Source organism: Apiospora hydei, assembly GCF_038363865.1.
Source record: "Apiospora hydei strain CBS 114990 chromosome Unknown utg000005l_segment0_segment0, whole genome shotgun sequence".
Lineage (NCBI taxonomy): Eukaryota > Fungi > Ascomycota > Sordariomycetes > Amphisphaeriales > Apiosporaceae > Apiospora > Apiospora hydei.
Genome location: NW_027117364.1, coordinates 2,290,879 through 2,311,253, shown reverse-complemented (window position 1 = coordinate 2,311,253; position 20,375 = coordinate 2,290,879). Strand labels below are relative to the sequence as shown.

Here is a 20,375-nt window from a genome sequence, read left to right as displayed (position 1 = left end):
CATACTACTTACTTACTATACATGTACCTGGGCCAAGCGCTCTTTTGTGAGGGAATTTATGATACATGCATGTGTATTCCACGGAGCCATGCATTTGGCCTTGATCCTTAAAAAGAACGAAGCTCCCCGTCTGTCCATTCGCATTCTACAAACTCGCAAAAAGCCTTTCATAGCTTGAGAACGACTCGACCCAACCGAGGCTTGAACATGGATATAAGATACGCCAATCTGACGTATCTTATCTTGGAGGAGCCTGATTGATCCCGTCACTTACCTTACTCTCTCTCTCTCTCTCTACCTTGTACCTACTTAAGTAGGTAATCGATCCGTAATCCGGGGCCCTGAATGTTTGATCACGTCTCGTGGGCCCGTGTTACGTCATTTGCTCCCGCTCTAACCTCTCTGCCGTCTGCGTATGTCGTACTGTAGCAAAGGACGCAATCGAACCCCTGAAACATGTTATAGGCCTTCGCAGGGTGATGCTTTGGAAAGGCGAGTGACAGATAGGGTTGGTCCGCTTAATCCGGGCCATGCGTTCTTGAAGCCTTCCAATACTTCCTGATCATCTAAGCATTAACTGGGGGGGGCAATGTCCTTTATTGCTCTAACAGGCCTGGCAGGAAGTTGGGTAGTAATTTAGGTAGTGGCACCGGTTATTATTAGCTGCGACCATCTCTCTCTCAGCCTACCAAGCACCTGCACCTGCACCTGCACTTGCACCTGCACTTGCCCCCCCAGCTACTGCCCAGCTTGGCCATTACGCTGCGCTGCTTAATTCTTGGACGCTGGGCGCTACGCTTGTCTCTTGTCTCACTGTGAGTTGAGCTGGCACACACCTCACACACCAGACGGCCAGATAAACCCCTCTCCCCAACCTCGCACTCGCCTTCTCCTGCTAGGTACGCAACTGACTGTCACTCGATAACGTACGGGTGAACCCATCCATTTGGTGCCGCGTCAGTCACTCGTCCATTCGCGCACCGCACTCTTGCGACTCCCGCTTGCAGGGCACCACCCAAAAAGGAGCGAACCCAAAGGATACCCCAGCAAAGTAATTCAGGGCATCCAACCTGGAAGCAAACTAAGGCATCTCTACTACCAACCTCAAATAAATACCTGAACTGAACCAGGACGCGAATACCCAGACAGCATCCCAATCGGCAGCAAGCATACCTCAAATACATACACCGCAACGGGAGCCAGGGGAAACATCAAGATCGACCCAGAAACGCGCAGCCACCTGAATCGATTATTCGCTCTCAATCCAGTCCACTCCAGTCCACTGGTTGGATCTGCGCCTTACTTCAAACGTCGTCATCAGCCTTGCGTCGCCCCCCGACATCCGGTAACACTCGTGCGCAACATCGAAGTTTTGGAAACAAAGCAGCATCAACCTGCCCTTCCTCTCCCCATTCTTACCATCACACAACGTCGCGATTCGCTTCCGCCTCTGCGCTGGTTAATTGCCACAAACCGCCAAGATGTCCAAGGTAATGCGAAGCGTCAAGAATGTCACCAAAGGCTATTCAACCGTCCAGGTCAAAGTGCGCGAAGGTCAGTTCGCGAAGCGCCTCCGTCCTATCAACGCCGCACCGTCGCGCAAGCCTTCACCGTACTGACAGATTCCACAGCCACGAGCAATGATCCATAGGGACCGACCGGCACACAGATGAGCGAGATTGCCCAGTTAACGTACAATTCGTAGGCACACGGCCCGATCCGCAGTAAAGATGTGATCCGTGTCATTGCTGACACGCCCCCAACAGTTCGACAGAATTCTACGACATCGTGGACATGATCGACAAACGCCTGAACGACAAGGGAAAAGAACTGGCGCCACGTCCTCAAGGCTCTGAAGGTTCTTGATTATTGTCTACATGAGGGCTCCGAGTTGATAGTGACTTGGGCTCGCAAGAACATCTACCTCATAAGAACCCTGCGCGAGTTCCAGCACGTTGACGAAGACGGACGCGATGTGGGTCAGAATGGTGAGAATCCAATGTAAGAACGCGATGCAGACATTTTGAACTGACACATGCGATAGTTCGAGTTGCCGCGAAAGAGTTGTCCGCTCTGCTCCAGGACGAAGAGAGACTGCGTGCCGAACGGAGCGATCGCAAGACCTGGAAGTCGCGAGTGACAGGCATCGAGGAGTTCGCACCTGAGGGTTCCCTGCCACCACCATCACAGCGACACCAGCGACCGCGACGAAACAGCGACGAAGACGATGCCGAGTACAAGCTGGCTCTTGAAGCCAGCAAATATCAAGAGGAGGAAGACAGAAAAAGGCGTGAAGGCCGGGGAGGAGGTGAAGACGTAGACGATGACCTCGCGAAGGCTATCAAGCTAAGCCAAGAAGAAGAGGAGCGCCGTCGAAAAGAGTTGGAGCAGAGTAACGCGAACTCGCTGTTCGATGACGACCCGTTTGCGACTACGAGCCAACAGCCGCAACCTACTGGCGTGAACATGGGATACCAGCAGGGTAATAACGTTGACTGGTTCGGTAACCCAACCACAGCCCAGAGCCCAATGGGAATGCAGCCTACCGGCTATAACATGAACAGCATGGGCAACCAGTACACCGGCTACCCGAATAACGGATTCCAAAACGAGTTTGCCAACCAGCCAACTGGCATGTATGACCCTTACGGGCAGCAGCAGAATCAACAGCAGCTACAGCCGCCGCAGCAGCAGTTCCCCATGCAAACGGGGTTCAACAATCCCTATGCCCAACAGGCTCAACAACCCCAGCAGCCGCAGTTCAGCCAGCAGTCAACAGCATCGCTTGAGCCAGTCGCTCAGCCGGGTAGTAATAACCCCTGGGCTACAGGAAATAACAACATGGCTCCTGCCTCTATCAAACCTACGCCAACCGGATCCAACAATCCCTTTGCTTCTGGATTTGGTCGCCCTCAATCCCAGAAGGCCCCTAGCATGCCCGCAATGAACAATATGCAGGCTTTACCTGAGCAAAAGACGCTGCAGACTTTCACGCCGCCGCCGCAACCTACCTTCTCGCAGCCACAACAACCAGCCAAGGAGATGAATGAACACGAGGCCAAACTCAACGCCCTCCTTGCTAGTGGCGATGGCATGGACACATTTGGCAACACCGGCAACCTTCGTATCCCTGCCCAGCATACAGCCCCTGGCACTTTCGTCAACTCTGCCGGCGCGGGCATTAACAGGGTCACATCCGATGCTACAGGCAACAACCCCTTCATGCGGCAACAATTCACTGGCATGCCTACTGTATCATACGGAGGCCAGCAGATGCCTGCGGCAACGGGACCAGCGAACATGGGCATGAATGGTGGCTTCGGTGGACAAAGCAACCCCTTTCAACAACGGCCACAGCAGAACCAACAACAGGGTCAAGACTTGATCCAATTCTAAATCGCATATTTTTTACATGTTGAAGGCATTCGCTAATATTTGCTTCGCCGCTCAATGAGACGGAGGCTACCCTGACACGTTATTTGGATGCCTCTGTGTCAGACCCTCCAAGCCATTGTAATTTCCCGGCTCGGGGCATCTTTACGACCAAAACTCATCACATCATCGCCGGCCATGAAAGACTTTTACGCCATAAGTGTTGGTCATGGATTACCCCTGGTTGCGGCCATCGATCGCATCGTTCTCGAAAGAGGAAATAGAGCTGCATTGTCTGCTCTTGAGTTATACCTCACAGTGGAAAGGGGGTTAAATCGGGACAGATGACGGATGGATGGATGGCTGAAGAAAACTGCATTCTCTTCTATTCACAACGATGCGCTGTGGTCTTCACTAGGACAGACCGCTTTTACTTTATAGACACCCACCCCCGATCGACCGCATCTGATTTCACAAAGCGAATTATGCCCCTTCTGTATGTATTGAAAAAGGAATCCGAAAGCAATCATCTTCAGTGCTGTATATTAAATATTACATCTTTACTTGAGTTCAACGTGTTGATTAAGGCGATATGGTAGTGGCACAACACTAAATAGGCCCGTTGGCTTTGTATGATTTTTTGATCATGTATTGAAGCCATTCTATGCCAATGGGCTTCTATGAATGCGCACAATGGTAAATAAACCAGTTTGGGTATATACAAACTTTTGTCCTGTTTGTAAAGAGAAGCCATACCCTCCGGACTCCCGCTTTTCGCAGCCGGGCCTCGTTTCCCAACATACCGCGCATGCTGTGTTGGATTTCCTAGGACCTTCCGAACCCTTCCTTGCATCTCTTCGCGGCTTGCCGCTTAGAAGAGATTACAGCCTTTGCCATCTCTTTGTTCGTAGATCCGTCTGATCTGGGTATCTGCCTCTCGTCGTCTCTCCGCCCCAATACCTCCTTTAAGGTAGGTCGCACGCATAGAGGCAATGCCAAATGACGTTCAACCTAAGTTTGCTGCTGCCCTTTGCACATGTCTCCCCCATTTTCGCCAACGGCCGGCACTCTTCTCCCAAGCTGAGAACGCGGTCCCTTTCTTGATGGGGGGACAGGCACAGGCGTCGCAAGTAAAAGCTCCGGAAGATCCCGCTACTCTGCGGCTCTTCTCTTCATCATCATCATCTTCTTTTTTCGTTCGTTCATCCTCTCATCCGCTCGAGAAGATGCCCAGGAACTCTTCCCTCCCGACGCCCCCCTTGTCCTCGATGTCGAACTGTTCAATCATGCTCCGGAGCTCGTTCTCAGGCACGTCCTCGCCCAGCTCCTTGACGACGATGCGCAGGTCGTCGACGGTGATGATGCCCTTGCTGCCCTTGTCGAAGAGGTCGAAAGTCTTGAGCAGCTCCTCGCGCGGGTCGCGCGACGCGATGTAGGCCGCCGCGATCATCTGGAACCCCTCGCGCGGCAACCGGAGGTCCACGACGCCCGGGGTCTGCGAGGGCGCCGGGTGCGAGGGCAGCTGCGGTAGGGGTTTCCAGTTCGGCCTGGGCACGGCGTATTCTTTGAAGGAGCCGATGAGCTCGGCGCGTGGGGGGGAGGAGAAGCCGAGGGCTTGTAGGGCGTAGCGGAATTCGGAGAAGTCGAGTTGTTCGTCTTTATTCATATCAAATAGTTGGAACTGTGTGAAACGGCGCGATCGTTAGCAGGCCGCTGATTATTCCTCTTCTCGCCTCCTTTAAGACTGCGCAGAGATAGAAAGTGTGACAGAAAGAAAAAGAACAACATACGCAATCGTTTATTTCTGACCGGTGCTCATCGGATATTTGGTCGTATGGTTCGGCCTGTTGAGGATTTTGTACGGGCGGCGCGAACCGCCCTCCTGGCATCCGCGACGTGCTCGCGCTCACGGCGCTGGGTCGATGCGACAGGGCATGCGTGCCTGACCGTTCGGAGTGCCGGTGGTCATTCATAGCGGTGTTGGCGTAGTTATTCATAGCCGAGGCCTTGCCCTTGGGCTGCGCGACCTGTGGTTTCCCTATCTCCACGGCAACGCGCTGGACGCGGGTTGCGATAATATGCGCTTGAAGTGCGAAAGCCCCCGAGAATGTTTGTTCTGCCGGCCGTCGATTCGCAGTCTTTTTTGTCGGTCGGGGCAGATGCAGACGCGTTTCGCGGGTGATGCCTTCGGCAATGTTGCCTGGTGGATTCGGTTGCAGCCGGTTTTTTGCTGTTTATTTTCCCTCAGGACACTCGTGGCGGAGAGCGATACCTTGGTTCGGGAACAAATCTAGCAATTGAGAAACGACCTCTTCTGTTGCGCATGCGAATGGCCCCTTTATGCAGCGTCGAAGTCGCGTAGTGTTGTAGAAAAAATCGGGAAGTTTGCAGAGGGTATCAAAAGCGCGTGCTCGCTGGCAATGAACGGGTGTGGATGCGGTATTCAAAGTAGTGTACGGCGAATGTCCATAACGTCGGAGGGGTAAAACAGACCAGGGAAACAAGAACCATGCACACGCGGACAACGACAGAGATTCAATCAATTCCCAACACCGAAGAGGCGTGTGTAACGCAACAGGCTCGTTATTAGAGAATTCTCAATTGTATCATGAAAAACATAGGAATATCGTGAGGTTGGGGGTTGCTTGTTCCGGACGGACAGGACGATTCTTAGCGGCCCTTTTGCTGGTGAGCGAGCGACGCGCGACCGACCGTGTTTGGTGGTAGAGCGAAGATCCCTTTTCCATCCACCCAGTCCCGTCCCAGCAAAGCAGAGCGCGCCGGACTTCCTGGCCAGGTTCTTGGCCATGCAGGCCATGCCAGCGGGCTCAATCTGTCAATGTCGCGCCCTGATTGATATAGTAGAGGAGGGGCAAGCGCGACTGGCGCATTTCTCAGCAGTGACTGCAGTCAAATCCACTGCGCTAGCCTAGGTACATACCTGAGAGCCCAATTACCACTGCTGCAACGAATAATGAGGTGCTGACAGCCAACTACTGTCACCACATGCCATCATCATCATCATCATCATCATCATCGGCACCCCATCGCTAGTCTGCATTTCCGAGAGCACTTTGGACACAACTCCAACCTGAGGTTAGGAGTGCAATTCGCATGGGCATTATACTGATCGGAGAAAAGAAAGGCATCTTATTTTTATCTTCATTATTGAGATTTTATTTCATTTGAACAAATGTTGCATTACCTGTATTTGAAATATATATACTAATCAATCAATCTGTCGACGTTGGTGGCCAGGCAGCAGTGCTCGAACCATAGCGAGTCTGCCTTGCTTAACAATCAAGAACATAAATATGCAGTGTGATTGGTAGCAGCTGCATGACTCCTGGCACTGCCCTCTCAACCGAGGCCTATATAAAAGCGCAAGAAGCCCTCCCAGTCTTTTCGACTTGTCTCATGCCTTGTCTAGCAGAGAAGAACACCAGTTGAAACACCAAGTTTTGAACGGGTAGGAAGAGTGTAGCATCGTCAAGTAAAACCGCATCTTCTTCCTACAGTGTTGTTGGCCGAGAGTGAATTCTACGCATTGCTTCCCGGAGCTTAGGGGTTCTCTCTCCAGTCTCATGTGACTTACCTCAGGCTGCCTGCTTCGGTGCAAAGAGCAATCCAGCCAGTGAACGTATCTCCACCACAACCACTAGAAATTCTTGAGTGCAGACTGCCTGCTTGTCTTCTCTTGGAACCCAGGCACCTCGAACCTCTCCATTTCTTAATTCTCTTTCTCTCTTTTTTATCCGGGACAGTGATTGATGGTTGACTGATTGATTGATTGATTGAACGGACGTACTGGGTCAACACCTGAGTACCTACATACCTACATGACCTACCTAAGCCAGAAGCAGGCCTAGGAGTTCGTGCTTAGGAGGGAAAAAGACGCTGCGACTGGTGTGACTAGAGGGACCCATCAATCAATTGGATCCATCTCCATCTGCTGCTGCTGCTGCCGCTACTACTGCTGCCCAGCTGTGTCCAGTTCTACCCATTCAATTCTACCACCGCCAGACCAGCTCTCTCTTCACGTCTCATCCCAGCACCCACTTGAGCTTTGCATTGGGCCTGCACCTTTGCGCATCCTTCTTCCTTTTCATCAAACCCAGACCAGATCCTGCAAGCCTGGAACATTGATTTGTTCTCCAAGACCTTGCCCATCCATTGTCCATTGTTTGTACTGTTCACCAGTCTATCCATTTTTAGCCGGCCCTGGGCATTGCATTCCGTGCAGCTGTCCCTAGCACCTAACACCCCCGGCCTCTTTTTTCCATCCTACCCAGGAGCTCGCCCAGGTCATCGCGAAAAAAAATATTGACTTTGGCCACATCCGCCTCTTACCCTTGCGACAACCCCCAACCGACCACCATTAGGGCCCTATCGCACCCATCATCCCATCATCGCAACACTTCGTATTTTGTCACGTCCTCCCATGTCTTCAGCTATATAGCTAGAGGTCACCTAATCCCAACATCCACGCGTCTGACGCGCTACTTTTTCCACCACAAGGCCGCGCGCCTCCCTGCCTCGACCGCATAGTCATCCGTCGACATGTCGTTCGGCTCAGGAGGCTTCGGCGGCTTCGGCTCCAACAATAACACCACCAATACGTCGACTGGCTTCGGTGGTTTCGGCTCCAACAATGCTACCTCTGGTAAGTCCCCTTTTCGCGCTGGTTCCTAACTTCTACAACACGTCTAACTTTTACGGCCTCAGGTGGATTTGGTGCCAACACTAATACCAACACTGGCGGCGGCTTCGGTTCCGCGAACACTGGCGGCGGTCTCTTCGGTGGCGGCGGCAATACCTCGAATACCGGCGGCTTTGGTAGCACTGCAGGTGGTTTCGGGTCGGCCAATACTACAAGTGCCTTTGGCGGTGCCGCGAAGCCCGCATTTGGTGCCTCGCCAAGCGGTGGTCTCTTCGGTTCCACAGCCAACACAACGGCGAACAGCGGCGGTTTCGGCGGCGGTGGTTTTGGCTCCAACAATACCGCCGCCTCTACGTCGAGTCCTTTTGGCGGCGCCGCAAATACTGGCGGTGGGCTTTTTTGGCAACAACAATGCAGCTAAACCTGCTTTCGGTGCCGGCGCGACGACAGGAACGACCGGCGGCCTTTTTGGCGGCGGCTCAGCGGCAGCTCCCTCTACTGGTTTCGGCGGCGGCTCTTTCGGTGCCCCTGCAAGCACTGCACTGGGAGGCAACCTCGGTGAAGCTCCAGGAACAGCTGCGACGGCCTTTCAGCCCCTTGTAGAGAAGGAGAATGCGACCGGCAGCGCCCAGAACTCGTTCCAGAACATTCTGTTCCAAGATCCGTACAAGAAATGGTCCGCCGAAGAGTTGAGGCTTCAAGATTACAACTCGCAACGCCGTTACGGAAGTGGTGGCGGAGGCGGTTTTGGAAGCGGAGGCAATACGTTTGGTAGCACTGGCTTCGGTTCCAATTCCGCGACAACGAGTGGCTTTGGCAGCAACAACACCGCGACCACTGGGGGCGGCCTCTTTGGTAGCGCCAACAACAATGCCACCTCGACTGGATTCGGCGCTCAAAACACTGCCAATACTGGATTTGGTTCTGCTGGCGGCTCTGGACTGTTCGGCGCGGCCAAACCAGCAACCGGTGGGTTATTCGGTAGCACGCCAAGCGCCGCGCCGGCTGCCTCTACCGGTGGTGGTTTATTCGGTGGTGGTGGTACTGGATTCGGTGCCAACACCACCAACACTTCCGGCGGGTTCGGTGCTGCAAACAACACTGCTGGCGGCGGATTGTTCGGTGGTGGGAACAATGCTGCCCAAGCCAAGCCCAGCGGATTCAGCTTCGGAAACACTGCCAACAATACTAACACTACTTCCACAGGCTTTGGTGCCAACAACAATACCACTAGCGCATTCGGATCCAACACTGGTGGCACCGGCGCCTTCGGAAACACCCAGGCCAACACAGGTGGCGGAGGCCTTTTTGGCAACGCCGCGAATACCCAGCAGAACACTGGAGGTGGGTTTGGTAGCAACACCGGTGGCTTCGGTCAACAGAACAACCAACAGCAGGGTGGCGGCTTGTTCGGCAATCAGCAAAAGCCTGCAACTGGCGGTGGTGTGTTTGGCTCGGCTGCAACACCTAGCACCAACACCGGCGGTGGTCTTTTCGGAAACGCCAACACCAATACGAACACCGGGTTCGGGGCCAGTGCCCAGGCACCTTCAGGAGGAGGTCTATTCGGTGGCGCGAAGCCAGCGACCGGCGGAGGCCTTTTCGGAAACGCTGCGCCAGCCCAAAACAATACTCAGGGCGGAGGTCTGTTTGGTGGCTTGAACAACCAGAACCAGCAGCAGACGCAGCAGCCACAGACTGGCGGTGGCCTCTTCGGTGGCCTGAATCAAAGCCAGCCCAAGCCTGGTGGCCTATTTGGCGCCAGTACACAACCTGCGGGCGGCAGTGTTTTCGGTAACGCTCAGAACCAGCAACAGAGCGGTCTTTTCGGCAGCAGTCAAGGTCAACAGCAACCCCAGGGAGGCCTGGGATCTTCTCTGTTTGGCGGCGCCTCAACACAGAGCCAGAATCAGCCGCAAGCTTTGACTGCGAGTGTCAACGATCCCACTGCTTTCGGAGCCACGTCGCTGTTTGGCAATCTACCTACCCAGTCTAACGATCCGGGCCCGCTCGCTACGCCCCTATCCAGCAAAAGCCAGACGAGACGACCTTCAGTACTGCCCATCTACAAGCTCAATCCTGCTGCTGGCTCACGGTTTAACACTCCTCAGAAGCGAGGCTTCGGGTTCTCATATAGCACGTATGGAACGCCCACCAGCCCATCTAGTGCATCGAGTACCCCAGGCACCGGCTCACAAAGTCTTTTGACTGGTAGTCTGACGCGTAGCATGGGCAAGAGCATTTCTACTAGCAACTTGCGCCGCAGCTACAACGTCGATGATAGCCTTCTGGCGCCGGGTGCTTTCTCAGCCAGCACGAGCTCGAGAATGTTCGGTAACAACAACGTCAAGAAACTAGTCATCAACAGGGAACTCCGAACGGATCTCTTCTCCACCCCTACAAAAGACAAATCCCCGCAAGACACCCCGAATGGGTCTCGTAAGCTTGCCAAGCGTGTGAGTTTCGATACGAGCAATGGAGAAGCGGCCGAGAATGGCGATGCTCAAAATGGCACTGCCGAACAATCCAGCAACAATGGCTATATCCGACCCAATGGTGTCAATGGCGCCAGGTCTAGCCCATTGTCTTCCGAGATGGAGCAGATAACCGGCAAGGAGTTGGCTATTGTCCACGAAGAGGAGCCTGCAGCATCCTCAGCGCCAGCCTCCACAGATACCTTATCTGATCGCGAACCTGGCGAGTACTGGATGAAGCCTTCGAAGGAGGAAATCGACAACATGAACCGTGTCCAGCGGCAGAAGGTTGTTGATTTGACTGTTGGCCGTGTAAACTGCGGTTGGGTCAAATTCAAGGTGCCGGTTGATCTCAACACCGTCGACTACGGTAACCTGTTCGAGAACATTGTTGTTTTCGTGGTCCGTTCCTGCACCGTTTACCCCAACCAAGCAAAGAAGCCAGCCGTTGGCAAGGGTCTCAACGTTCCGTCCTTGATCAACTTGGAGAGCTCGTACCCACGAGCCTCTATGACAAGCAAGGGCAGAAAGGGCCCGTCTCTCGCCAAACACGTTGACCGTCTGAAACGCATACCTGGGACCAAGTTCGAGAACTACAACACAGAGACCGGCGAGTGGACATTCTCTGTGGAGCATTTCACAACATACGGCCTGGATTACGATGACGAAGAAGGTGTCGAAACGGATCCTTCTGCGGAGATGTCAGGAGTTGAACATCAAAGAGCGCAGCCGGAGCCTGAATTCTCGGCGGCTGAGTATGACGAGGAAGACTCGTTTGAACTCCGACGAAGGGAACGTGCTCTGCCTGGCGCTTTTGACGGTGATATTGCCGTAGACGATGAAGAAGTCCCGGAGATGGCCGAAGCTGGTGACTATCGGCCGTCTTTTTTAGGGGATCGCTCCGGGTTTCAAGTCACGGTCTCTTGTCCCTGTTGGACAAGATGACCTAGACGAGGAATATGCGATGTCTGAGGATCAGGATGCGGGTGCTAGCCTCAGACACCATCTCGCCGCGGAGCAAAAGGACGACTCGCTCAGTGTCAGTGACAGCCACTTGGATTTTGTCCAGGAAACGCCAGCCGGTATCATGAGAGCCAGAATGCGTGCTATCAAAGAATCGGCTACTCCTGTAAAGGTCCAAGTCGCAGCTGGGGATGACTGGATGGATATGTTACAGAAGACCATCAGTCCCCGAAAGAGGGACCGGGTTCACCTGAAAAGTCAACGCGAAGCCGACAACTACGGCAAAGAAAGCGTACTTGATGTGAAATCGCCGTCCAAAAAAAGGGTGGTGTCTGATAGCAAAGGGTTTGCTACAAGTATCGACCTGATGAAATCCATCTTCGATCAGGCCAAAGCTCCTGCCGAGGTTGTCCAGCCCTTGGTTCGACCGCAAAATGCAAAGTGGCCGTACAAGCGAACGCCGAAAACCCTCGACACGTCTGATATGGACGATAAAGAACGTCAATGGCATAGTGTTCCACGTCCTAACTGGGGTCCAAGCGGAACCCTTGTTTTCGCTGGAACACCCGAGGACACTCCCTTTGGTAGATCAGGTCGTGTCATCGAGAAGAATGGTCTCATGACGGTCATGAAGGGTGCCATTGTGTCCTCGTCACAGGATATTCGTATCGCCAAATTCACAAACGAGGTATGTTGCCCAGAGTTCATTGTTTACCTTTCCAAAAATTCGATACTGACCTGAAGTCTAGATGTCTGCCAAAGCACTTCAGGCTCATGCCGACCTGACGGAAATTTACCTCGACGGCGGCGTGCCCACAGTGATGGGCCCACGTGTAAGCATCAGGGAGTTCGCTACCGAAACTGGTTCGAAAAATGCTGCGGCTGAGCATGAAAAGCTCGTGTGGGAGCTTGCAAGCGTACTATTCGACAGCATCAAGGTCCCTTCCGACCTGCAGAATGACCCCGACGCTGCTGAAAAGATCAGACGGGAGAACCTATCCAAATTCTGGGAGCAAATGCTCGACGAGGAAACAAACAAGGGCATTTCGATGGCAAGGACGAGTGAGGAAAAGGCTTTGGCCTCGCTGGCAGGCCACCGAATAGCTGAGGCTTGCAAGCATCTACTGGACGGGAAAGACTTTCGCTTGGCAACCTTGGTCGCTCTTATCGGAAGCAGTGACGCCATGAAGAAGGACATGCGCGAACAAATCAAGGAGTGGAAGGACGCGCATGTTCTGCCAGAACTCTCCCAGCCGCTCCGCGCATTGTACGAGATGCTTAGCGGCAATGTTTGCGCTTGCGAAGGTGGCAAGAATGCGTCTACGGAAAACCGAATGAAGTCGTTCGTTATCTCTAAGGAGTTTGGTCTCAACTGGAAGCAAGCTTTCGGACTCAGACTGTGGTATGCCATCTCAGGGGATGATTTTGTCGCCGATGCTGTCGAGAAGTATCAGGGCGATGTTAGCCAGGAAAAAGAGATACCGCCTATGACATGGTTTGCCGAGGAAGGGATTCGAAGCATTTGGAACGACCAGGAAGAAGGACAGCGCCAGGACTTAATATGGGGTCTCTTGCAGTTATACTCGAATGACCGTGCTGATCTCGAGGCGATACTACGTCCTGAAAACTCGCAGCTCTCTCCTCTGGACTACCGCCTCTGCTGGCAGCTTGGCCAGGCCTTGACGGCTACCGGCAAGGTTTCGTTCGGCAAGAATGCTGACGAGAAGACTGACGCTGCAACTACTTCGTTCGCCTCGCAATTGACAACGGAAGGTAGTTGGGAGGAAGCAGCCTTCATCCTGCTCCACCTCACAGACCCCAACGCCCGAACCAAGGCAATCCAGGAGCATTTATGCCGGCACGCCGGTCTGATTGGCAACGAGCAGTCGGAAAGCTTTAAGAAGCTTACGGAGAAGCTCAAGATACCCACCCGATGGATATGGCATGCTAAGGCCCTCTTTATGCGCAGCGTGAAGAAGGATGCCTCCAGTGAAGTCCAGTGCCTTCTCCGGGCCGACTCGTATGCCGAAGCGCATCGCACTTTCATCAAGGACGTTGCCCCAGTCGCCATCATTGAGCGCGATTTCCACGCACTGGCCGATCTGTTGCGGCAATTCGATGGCCGCCAATCCCAGGTACCCGACTGGAACCTGGGTGGCGAAATCTACAAGGCTTTTCTACAGCTTGTCGATTACCAAAGCCGTCACGAGCAACCGCCAAATGCTCTTGTCAACGGATTGCTTGAGGGTCTTCCTGCCATGCACGGAAATACCCCCGAAGCTGGCATTCAGGAATATGCAGCTTTAACAGACATGGCTGCTGTCGTCGCGAGCGTGGTTGGAGATATGGCTAAGCTGGGACAGGTAAGCCCCCAACTCAAACATACAATCAACAAACAACAGCTAACGGATGCAAACTACAGATGGATCATCAACGCATCCTGAAACTGCCTCTTACCGAGGATGTATTACTCAGACACAGCCGCAATCTGGCATGGTCACATTACCATGCAATTATGGCGGGTCACTAAGCTCTATATTTTCCTTGTTTTGTAAGAGAGTTGGTTAGGAAAGGAAAAATGCAGAGGGCCCAGGTGACGAAGAAAGTGTTTATTGAAGGGTGGAGGTGAAGACGACGACTCGGCAGACTCCAAGTTCCCTCTTGCAGGACCGTTGGGCGTGATGAAGACGATTATTAGCTCACGAAGGAAAGAAGCATTTTGCTGCCTGCAAATGAAAGGGGCAGGCCACGGGTTTGACTTGCAATAGTAGTAGATAGTTTAAAACCTTTAATTCCCCAAACATATCTTCTGTGTTAAATTAATCTTGTGAATGATATTTCATATCCCCCGTCACTACCTATTGATGCCATGATTCCACGATAATCGATTTGCAAGTCGGCCGACAGGTTAAGTAAGTATCCTTGCAAGCATGTGAGAGGGGTGAAAAGAGTCATGTATATTCGGATCCTCAACATGTACATATGATCGAAGTGAATGAGGGGAAAAGCCCCCTAACAGCTCTGAGAGTCAGCAGGCTTTGGACTGGTAAGATAAACCAAATGCCGATGATGTGTGGACTCCCTGAGGATACGTGGGATGCTGTATATAGTAACTTTCAAGGCTTCCTCCGTTTCCAGGCAAGAACATGTGTGTCTAATAACTGTAGAGCTCTCTCGCCCTCGCTCTCTCTTCACACCTTCGCACCTCTTTGGCCACGCCCCTCCCTCTGCCATGGCCATGACCATGGCCGTTTCTATTTGCGTCTGCAGCCACCGGCACCGAGGTCGTTGAGACCGCAGCTCCATTCCCGTTGTTAGTACTACTCTTGCTCTGGGAGGCGGTAGCGGCGGCGGCAACAGCACCACCACCACCATCCTTTGGCTTCCCTCCTCTGCCCTTTCGTCGGCTGTTGCCCCCTTCTTCTCTCCACGTTCTTTCTCGCGGGCGACTCTCCTGGCTTCTTCCTCCTGCGTGCGCCGGCTCTCCTGGTCCCACCACTCCTGGAACGCCTGCTCTTGTTGGATCTCTTGCAGGCTGCGCTTGGCCACCGCCTCTTTGACGCTCTCCTGCTCTCGTCGCTGGTGGTCGATGATATCCGCCAGACCCAGCCCGATGAGGGACTCGGACTGCCTCGGGGTCTTCCGGATGTACGACTTGGAATGCGGCATCAGCGGCTTGTTCTCCGGAACAGATGAGGGACTAGGCGAAACCTGGGATGGGCCAGCTGCTTTGGCCTGCAGATTGGAGCTGCTGGTACGAGCCGCGGATCCGCGCGGCGTTGCCGACCCGGAGCGGTTCTGGCCGGGGAATCGGGTGTCGGGCGATGCCGTTCTGCGGGGCGTCGACTTGCCCGACGACTCCGCGGCCACGAGCGGCTTCGCGCCAGGAACAGCGAGCGATGGGGACTTGGTCTCGCTGCTGAGAACGTCCTTGATGGAAGTCTTGGGCGGTGCCGGGCTACTCTTCCATGGCGATGCTGCCTTCTTTTCGTCGACCTGAATCCACGGAGTCTGCCTTTGCTGAGCGGCCTGTGCCTCTTCCCTGGCGGCTTCCTCGGCCTGCTGCTGCAGGAATTTCTTCCTTTCTTTCTGTGACAGCTTCTGCGGCATCAACTTCGCCGCCTCTTTCTTTTCCGCGGCAAGCTCTGCAGAAAGAGCAGACTGCGTCGACTTGGACTCGTTCATAATGTCCTGAAGCCCCAGTTTCGAAGTGGAAAGCGGTGCTGCGGCCCATGGCACACTGCTTGATATTCGCTTGTTTGCACCACTGGAAGACGAAGATAGAGCAGGCCGCATGGCCAGATGGGTCGGAGGGCTTGCGGCGGCTTCGCCCGCTCGTTGAATCGACTTTCCTTTAGGCGCTTTCCAGCTGCTCTCCGATAGGCTTGGGAGCTGATCTAGCTCCTTACGTAGACCGGGATCAAGTGGCCTCGGGCAAGGGGATGACGGGCTGGAAACACTGGATGATCCATCTTCGTCCATATCGAACATCAAGTCGGCCTGGGAGTTCTTGGGCCGGAGCTCAGGGCTAAACGGCTCGTTGCGAGGAGTGCGCGACTTCTGCCTCGTCTTGTCTGGTGTGAGCGACACACCTGACATATCGTCGAGGCTGCCGATCCGTGCCTTGAAAGATGACGAAATCTTTTTCTCCTCATCCTTTGACATGGCTTTATAGGCCATCTCACGCACACGCCTTTGCCTCTCCTCGTCTATATCACTCGCCAACTGGGGATATCGCTCGTGGAGTAGCAAGTCAGCTCGACCACTTCTAGCAAATGGACATCGAGCTAGCTGGTTATCCCTGACCACTTCATCAAGTTCCACAAGAAGCTCCTCATCCAGATTGTCGAGAAGACTGACCAAAGTTAGCTAAATGGCGACAGAAGATGGGACTGCGTAAAGTATACGGAATGGCCACTTACTGGTTCTCAAGCATCGATTCCATCTGGAGACATATATATTCAAGACCCTTGTCCTTGAACTCGGTAACGGAACATACGCTGATGAGGTTGAGTAAAGTTGAGATGTTACGCATCGTAACTGAATCAAGTTAGACAAAATGGCTACCAGATATCTCATGATGAACGTACCAAATCGGCCAAGGATCTTCTGGCAAATCTGAGAGAGCCGATCTATCATCAGCTCATTGGCAATGTTCATCACATCCACCACGAGCTCCGAGAATTCGTCAATGCTGTCTGCAATCACATCATCAAACAGCTCTTCACCCACGTCGCCGTAGAGATGCTGTAGGACGTAGTGGAAGGACTCCGGATCGAAGTGCTTGAGGTCAATGGGAACTTTGTCAGACGTGCCTTGTCCCTCCATGCGGGTTGCAAGCCACATCCCGCTAGATCGGCCGTTGAAGAGACCCTGGAACCAAGGGCATCGCTGGCATAGCAGAGTGCTGTGAACTGGGATCTGGTCTCCATCGAGTTCTAGTAAAGCGTCTCCGTCTTCGAAGTATTCCGGGTCTTCGATAGCTTTGCGGTAGTCCTGGTCCATTGTCCGAGAAGGAGAGCTCTGCAGTCTTGCCGATTGTTCCAACTTAAGCATGCCAAGTTTAGTAGCGACCTTCATGAGTTCATTGCGAATTTGTCGGTAGCGGCTTGCAAGGGGAGGTGATTGGCGGGTAAAATTCCAGGCCGGAATCACTCGGTCCGCATAGGAGTAAACGACGAAGTTCAATAGAGTAATCAGGTCGATACCAGAGAACTTGATCATGATATTGTCGTCCTCCATATAGACAGTGAGAAGTTCAGGTATCTCGAATTCGCCCGTCTCGCGGAATCGTAGGAGTCCCGTTCGCAATACGGGACTACGACAAGTCATAACCCAGGTGTGTACTGGAATCTGAATACCAGGGCATGAGCTTGTGCAAACTACGGCCCCAGTGCTGTCGTTCTGGTATTTCCATTGCCGGAGATGCGATTGTATATCCTCTTCAAGATCAGTGGACGTCAGCACCTCGTAACCCAGCGTATCAACTCGGCCTTTGAGGACATCGGGATCCTGAAATTTCCAGGTGTCTTTGTTTTCACGCTTCGTCCCATTGGCAGCTTTGAAGCCCCGTAGGGCGCAGAGCGGTGCCATATCGTCCCAAAGATTCTGCTCATCAACCTCCACCTGCTCGCGAGTCACGTCGCAGTCTTTGCGGACTGCCGCATAAGCGCCAAAGGGGAGCTTCGCACAGCCGCAACCCCGCTAATAAAAGGGACACGCTGGAATTTGAAATCCTTCCGTTTCCCATCCGAAAGACCAGCGGCCTTGGTGTCCTTGGCCTTGGTTCTCTTGATGCGGCGCCATACCGCTCCAGACTGAGTTGATATCACCACTGAGCCGTTCTCTGCCACACTAACAGAAGCGGCTCCATCCTTCTTGGAGCTCCAGATGAGCTGTGGTGTCGTAACAGCATCCTTGATACGCGCTGGATTTGTGGTTGACGTCGAGATAGCTGATGACGATCCATCGTTCTTCAGGTTGAGTGACATGGTGAACAGGTCACCGCTGCCCGTTAGTGCAGCGATGGTCCCTCCACCAGATGTGATGGTGCGGATTTCTTTACGCCCAGGGTCGTATCTGGAAGACAAAGACAGTCTTCCAGATCGCTGTAGCGTAGAGTTTGTCAAGCTATCAAAAAACGGGAACTTGATCATGTTGTATCCGTAGTTCGTAAAGACGCAGACAGTACGGTCTTCGAATAGACAAGTTGTTGCCTTCTCGATGGCCGAGACCATCACAATAGATGAGTGCGACGAGAGCAGCGATGCAGCTACCTTTCGGGGAATGGGCTGGACCTCCAAAGACCTGGAATCGGCATCCATCAATGCGAGTTGCCCCACGTTCTTTCCCCAGCAATATAGCGAGGAACCAGTATGGGCAACGGAATGGATGGACGAAGCGGCAATGCCCAGCACCACTTCTTTCTTGAGAGGACCAAAAAACTTGCCGAGGTGACGTACTCATCGGCTCCTCGTCTGCCTTCAGGGGTGGCGGAAGAACATAGCCTAACTGGGAAAAGGTGTTCAGGCCCCAAGTCCACAGCTCTCCGCCGGTAGTAATAGCCAGAGTGTGATTCTGCCCCAGAGCAACTGAGACGACTTGCTTGTCGAGCAAGGGGCCTTGCACGGGAGTAAAGTGAAATCGTGTGTTTTCGTCCCCTAAACCAAGACGCCCCCGCGCCCTACTCCACATACGTACAAATTCGAGATCGGATCTGTTGTAAGAACGGCACTGTGCAACTTGGAGAACTCAGCATCCTGCACGTAAAGGGGCCGGCTCTGTATTAGCGCTGGAACTTCCGACAGGTCTGGGGCGAACGACTCCTCAAGGCTCCTCTGCTTTTGCTGGTGCTGAAGGTGCTTATCATAGAAGTACTGGACCAGATGCTCGGGTCGCTGGAGGAAGACGCGCTCGGGAAATTGACGATCATCTTGGTCGCCAAGACCCAAAGAGAGGTTCTTGTTACTTCCAAAAGTGAACAGCTCTTCGCCAAGACCCGGCAGTTTAGTCGAATGCAGACCATTCTCGTCTACGTCCGAACCCGCCTCGCTGTCCGAATCGTCATCGACCTTTGCTCTTTCCTCGGCCATCCTGAGACTGCGGAGCGCAATAGTGGCATTGTAGACGTCAAACGGCGAATTTCCCTCGTTATCTTTTGTCTTGATCAGATGGCCAACCTTCATAACATTGCCCCCAGCGATAGACACGTGCAAGTCCTTGCGTTCTTTATCCAGTAACAGTCTTGCGATCGATATGTTGCCATTGTATAGTGCTCGGTGGAGGGCGTTCCAGCCACTCTCGAAGTCTTGCGCGTATAAGTCGATGGCGGGATGGTCCAGCAGGGCCTCGACAAAGAGGATCGCATTCGCGGAGGTCGACGAGGCGGCGCGCAAAAGGAGGGTCAGCCCAGCATGGTCACGATTGTTCAGGTCGGCCTTGGAGAAGCCGCCGGGGGCCTGACCCGAGACTTTGCGCGACTTGTTTTGTGGTCGCGGAGAGCTTCCGAATGCGCCGGGGCTTCCTACTCCAACAATGCCTGGGCCCTTGGACGGATACGTATTCTGGGAGTATCCGGCCGGAGCCAGTAGCCGACGGAATCTGTCGACATCGTTTTCCCAGTAGTACTTCCAAAGTAGATGACTCATGTGGTATACAGCGGCGGAGGGTCCAAGCAGCTCAAATAGCACCCGCTGTGAGTCTCGAGGATCACGGCCTTTTTAAGGTGCGCTTTCTGAAGCTGCTGCGACGGGGGAGAGAGGACAAGCTTCGAGAGTTGCAGCTCTCTATCTGGGTGTGGTGTCGGTTGATTCGTCGTCGCAGCAGTCGGTACGGTTGTTGAAAGGGTAGATAAGGGATTAACCTTAGGGTTTCGCGACTCGATTTGGAGTTGAAGTTGGAGATGGTACGAGATCGAAGCAGTGGCAAGGGGAGATAAGGTTTGGCTTATCGGGGTCCAGAGGTAGGTGTAGGTGTACAGGTCAGGGTGAAGTCCAGTTGACACTCAGCTGGCGCACGGCACACACAGTCAATAAATCGCTCTTCAACAAGGCTTGCCTATTCCTAGAGGATGGGATCGTACATGCAGAGAAGCCAGGGAGTACATACGAGTATATCTGTCGCAGGAGATGCTGTGGTGGCGGGGTAGTTCAGGAGGGCAACTTGTCGATGCTCGAGATGATGATGTGTGTCATGTAATGGAACCCTATGCGCTCGCGACACCGTCGCGCCCGACCAATCGGAAGAGCTAACGCAGGCTCATGGGGCATCCTCAGGGCAAGGACAGCTCTCCCATCCCCCCGAGCTGCATCCTAGGTAGAAGCTTCGGGGGGCAATCTACAGCCCTATCAGCCGATCAATTGTTGAACGCCTAGGTCTGGAATGCTAGTGAATTAATTGTGTTATAT

General features: G+C 53.5%; 4 protein-coding genes across 4 annotated transcripts; 2 read left to right on the top strand and 2 right to left on the bottom strand.

The window, feature by feature from the left end:
* Positions 1 to 1,481: 1,481 nt before the first annotated feature.
* On the top strand, positions 1,482 to 3,396 carry PG997_006193 (ENTH domain-containing protein; the record flags this gene model as incomplete). Its single annotated transcript, XM_066810508.1, has 4 exons — positions 1,482 to 1,612; positions 1,767 to 1,858; positions 1,899 to 1,988; positions 2,045 to 3,396. 4 exons carry the CDS (start codon positions 1,482 to 1,484, stop codon positions 3,394 to 3,396), a joined length of 1,665 nt encoding a protein of 554 aa, XP_066669431.1.
* Positions 3,397 to 4,582: 1,186 nt separating this feature from the next.
* PG997_006192 (uncharacterized protein) lies at positions 4,583 to 5,369 on the bottom strand (the record flags this gene model as incomplete). The annotated part of the gene is made up of 2 exons (XM_066810507.1): positions 4,583 to 5,053; positions 5,163 to 5,369. The coding sequence occupies 2 exons, from the start codon at positions 5,367 to 5,369 to the stop codon at positions 4,583 to 4,585; spliced, it is 678 nt and encodes a 225-aa protein (XP_066669430.1).
* Positions 5,370 to 7,932: 2,563 nt separating this feature from the next.
* Positions 7,933 to 13,913, top strand: PG997_006191 (uncharacterized protein; the record flags this gene model as incomplete). Its single annotated transcript, XM_066810506.1, has 5 exons — positions 7,933 to 8,035; positions 8,098 to 8,391; positions 8,450 to 11,374; positions 11,457 to 12,157; positions 12,219 to 13,913. 5 exons carry the CDS (start codon positions 7,933 to 7,935, stop codon positions 13,911 to 13,913), a joined length of 5,718 nt encoding a protein of 1,905 aa, XP_066669429.1.
* A 672-nt stretch (positions 13,914 to 14,585) lies between these two features.
* PG997_006190 (uncharacterized protein) lies at positions 14,586 to 19,616 on the bottom strand (the record flags this gene model as incomplete). Its single annotated transcript, XM_066810505.1, has 6 exons — positions 14,586 to 14,623; positions 14,667 to 16,324; positions 16,392 to 16,509; positions 16,560 to 17,595; positions 17,661 to 18,413; positions 18,666 to 19,616. 6 exons carry the CDS (start codon positions 19,614 to 19,616, stop codon positions 14,586 to 14,588), a joined length of 4,554 nt encoding a protein of 1,517 aa, XP_066669428.1.
* Between the last annotated feature and the right edge of the window lie 759 nt (positions 19,617 to 20,375).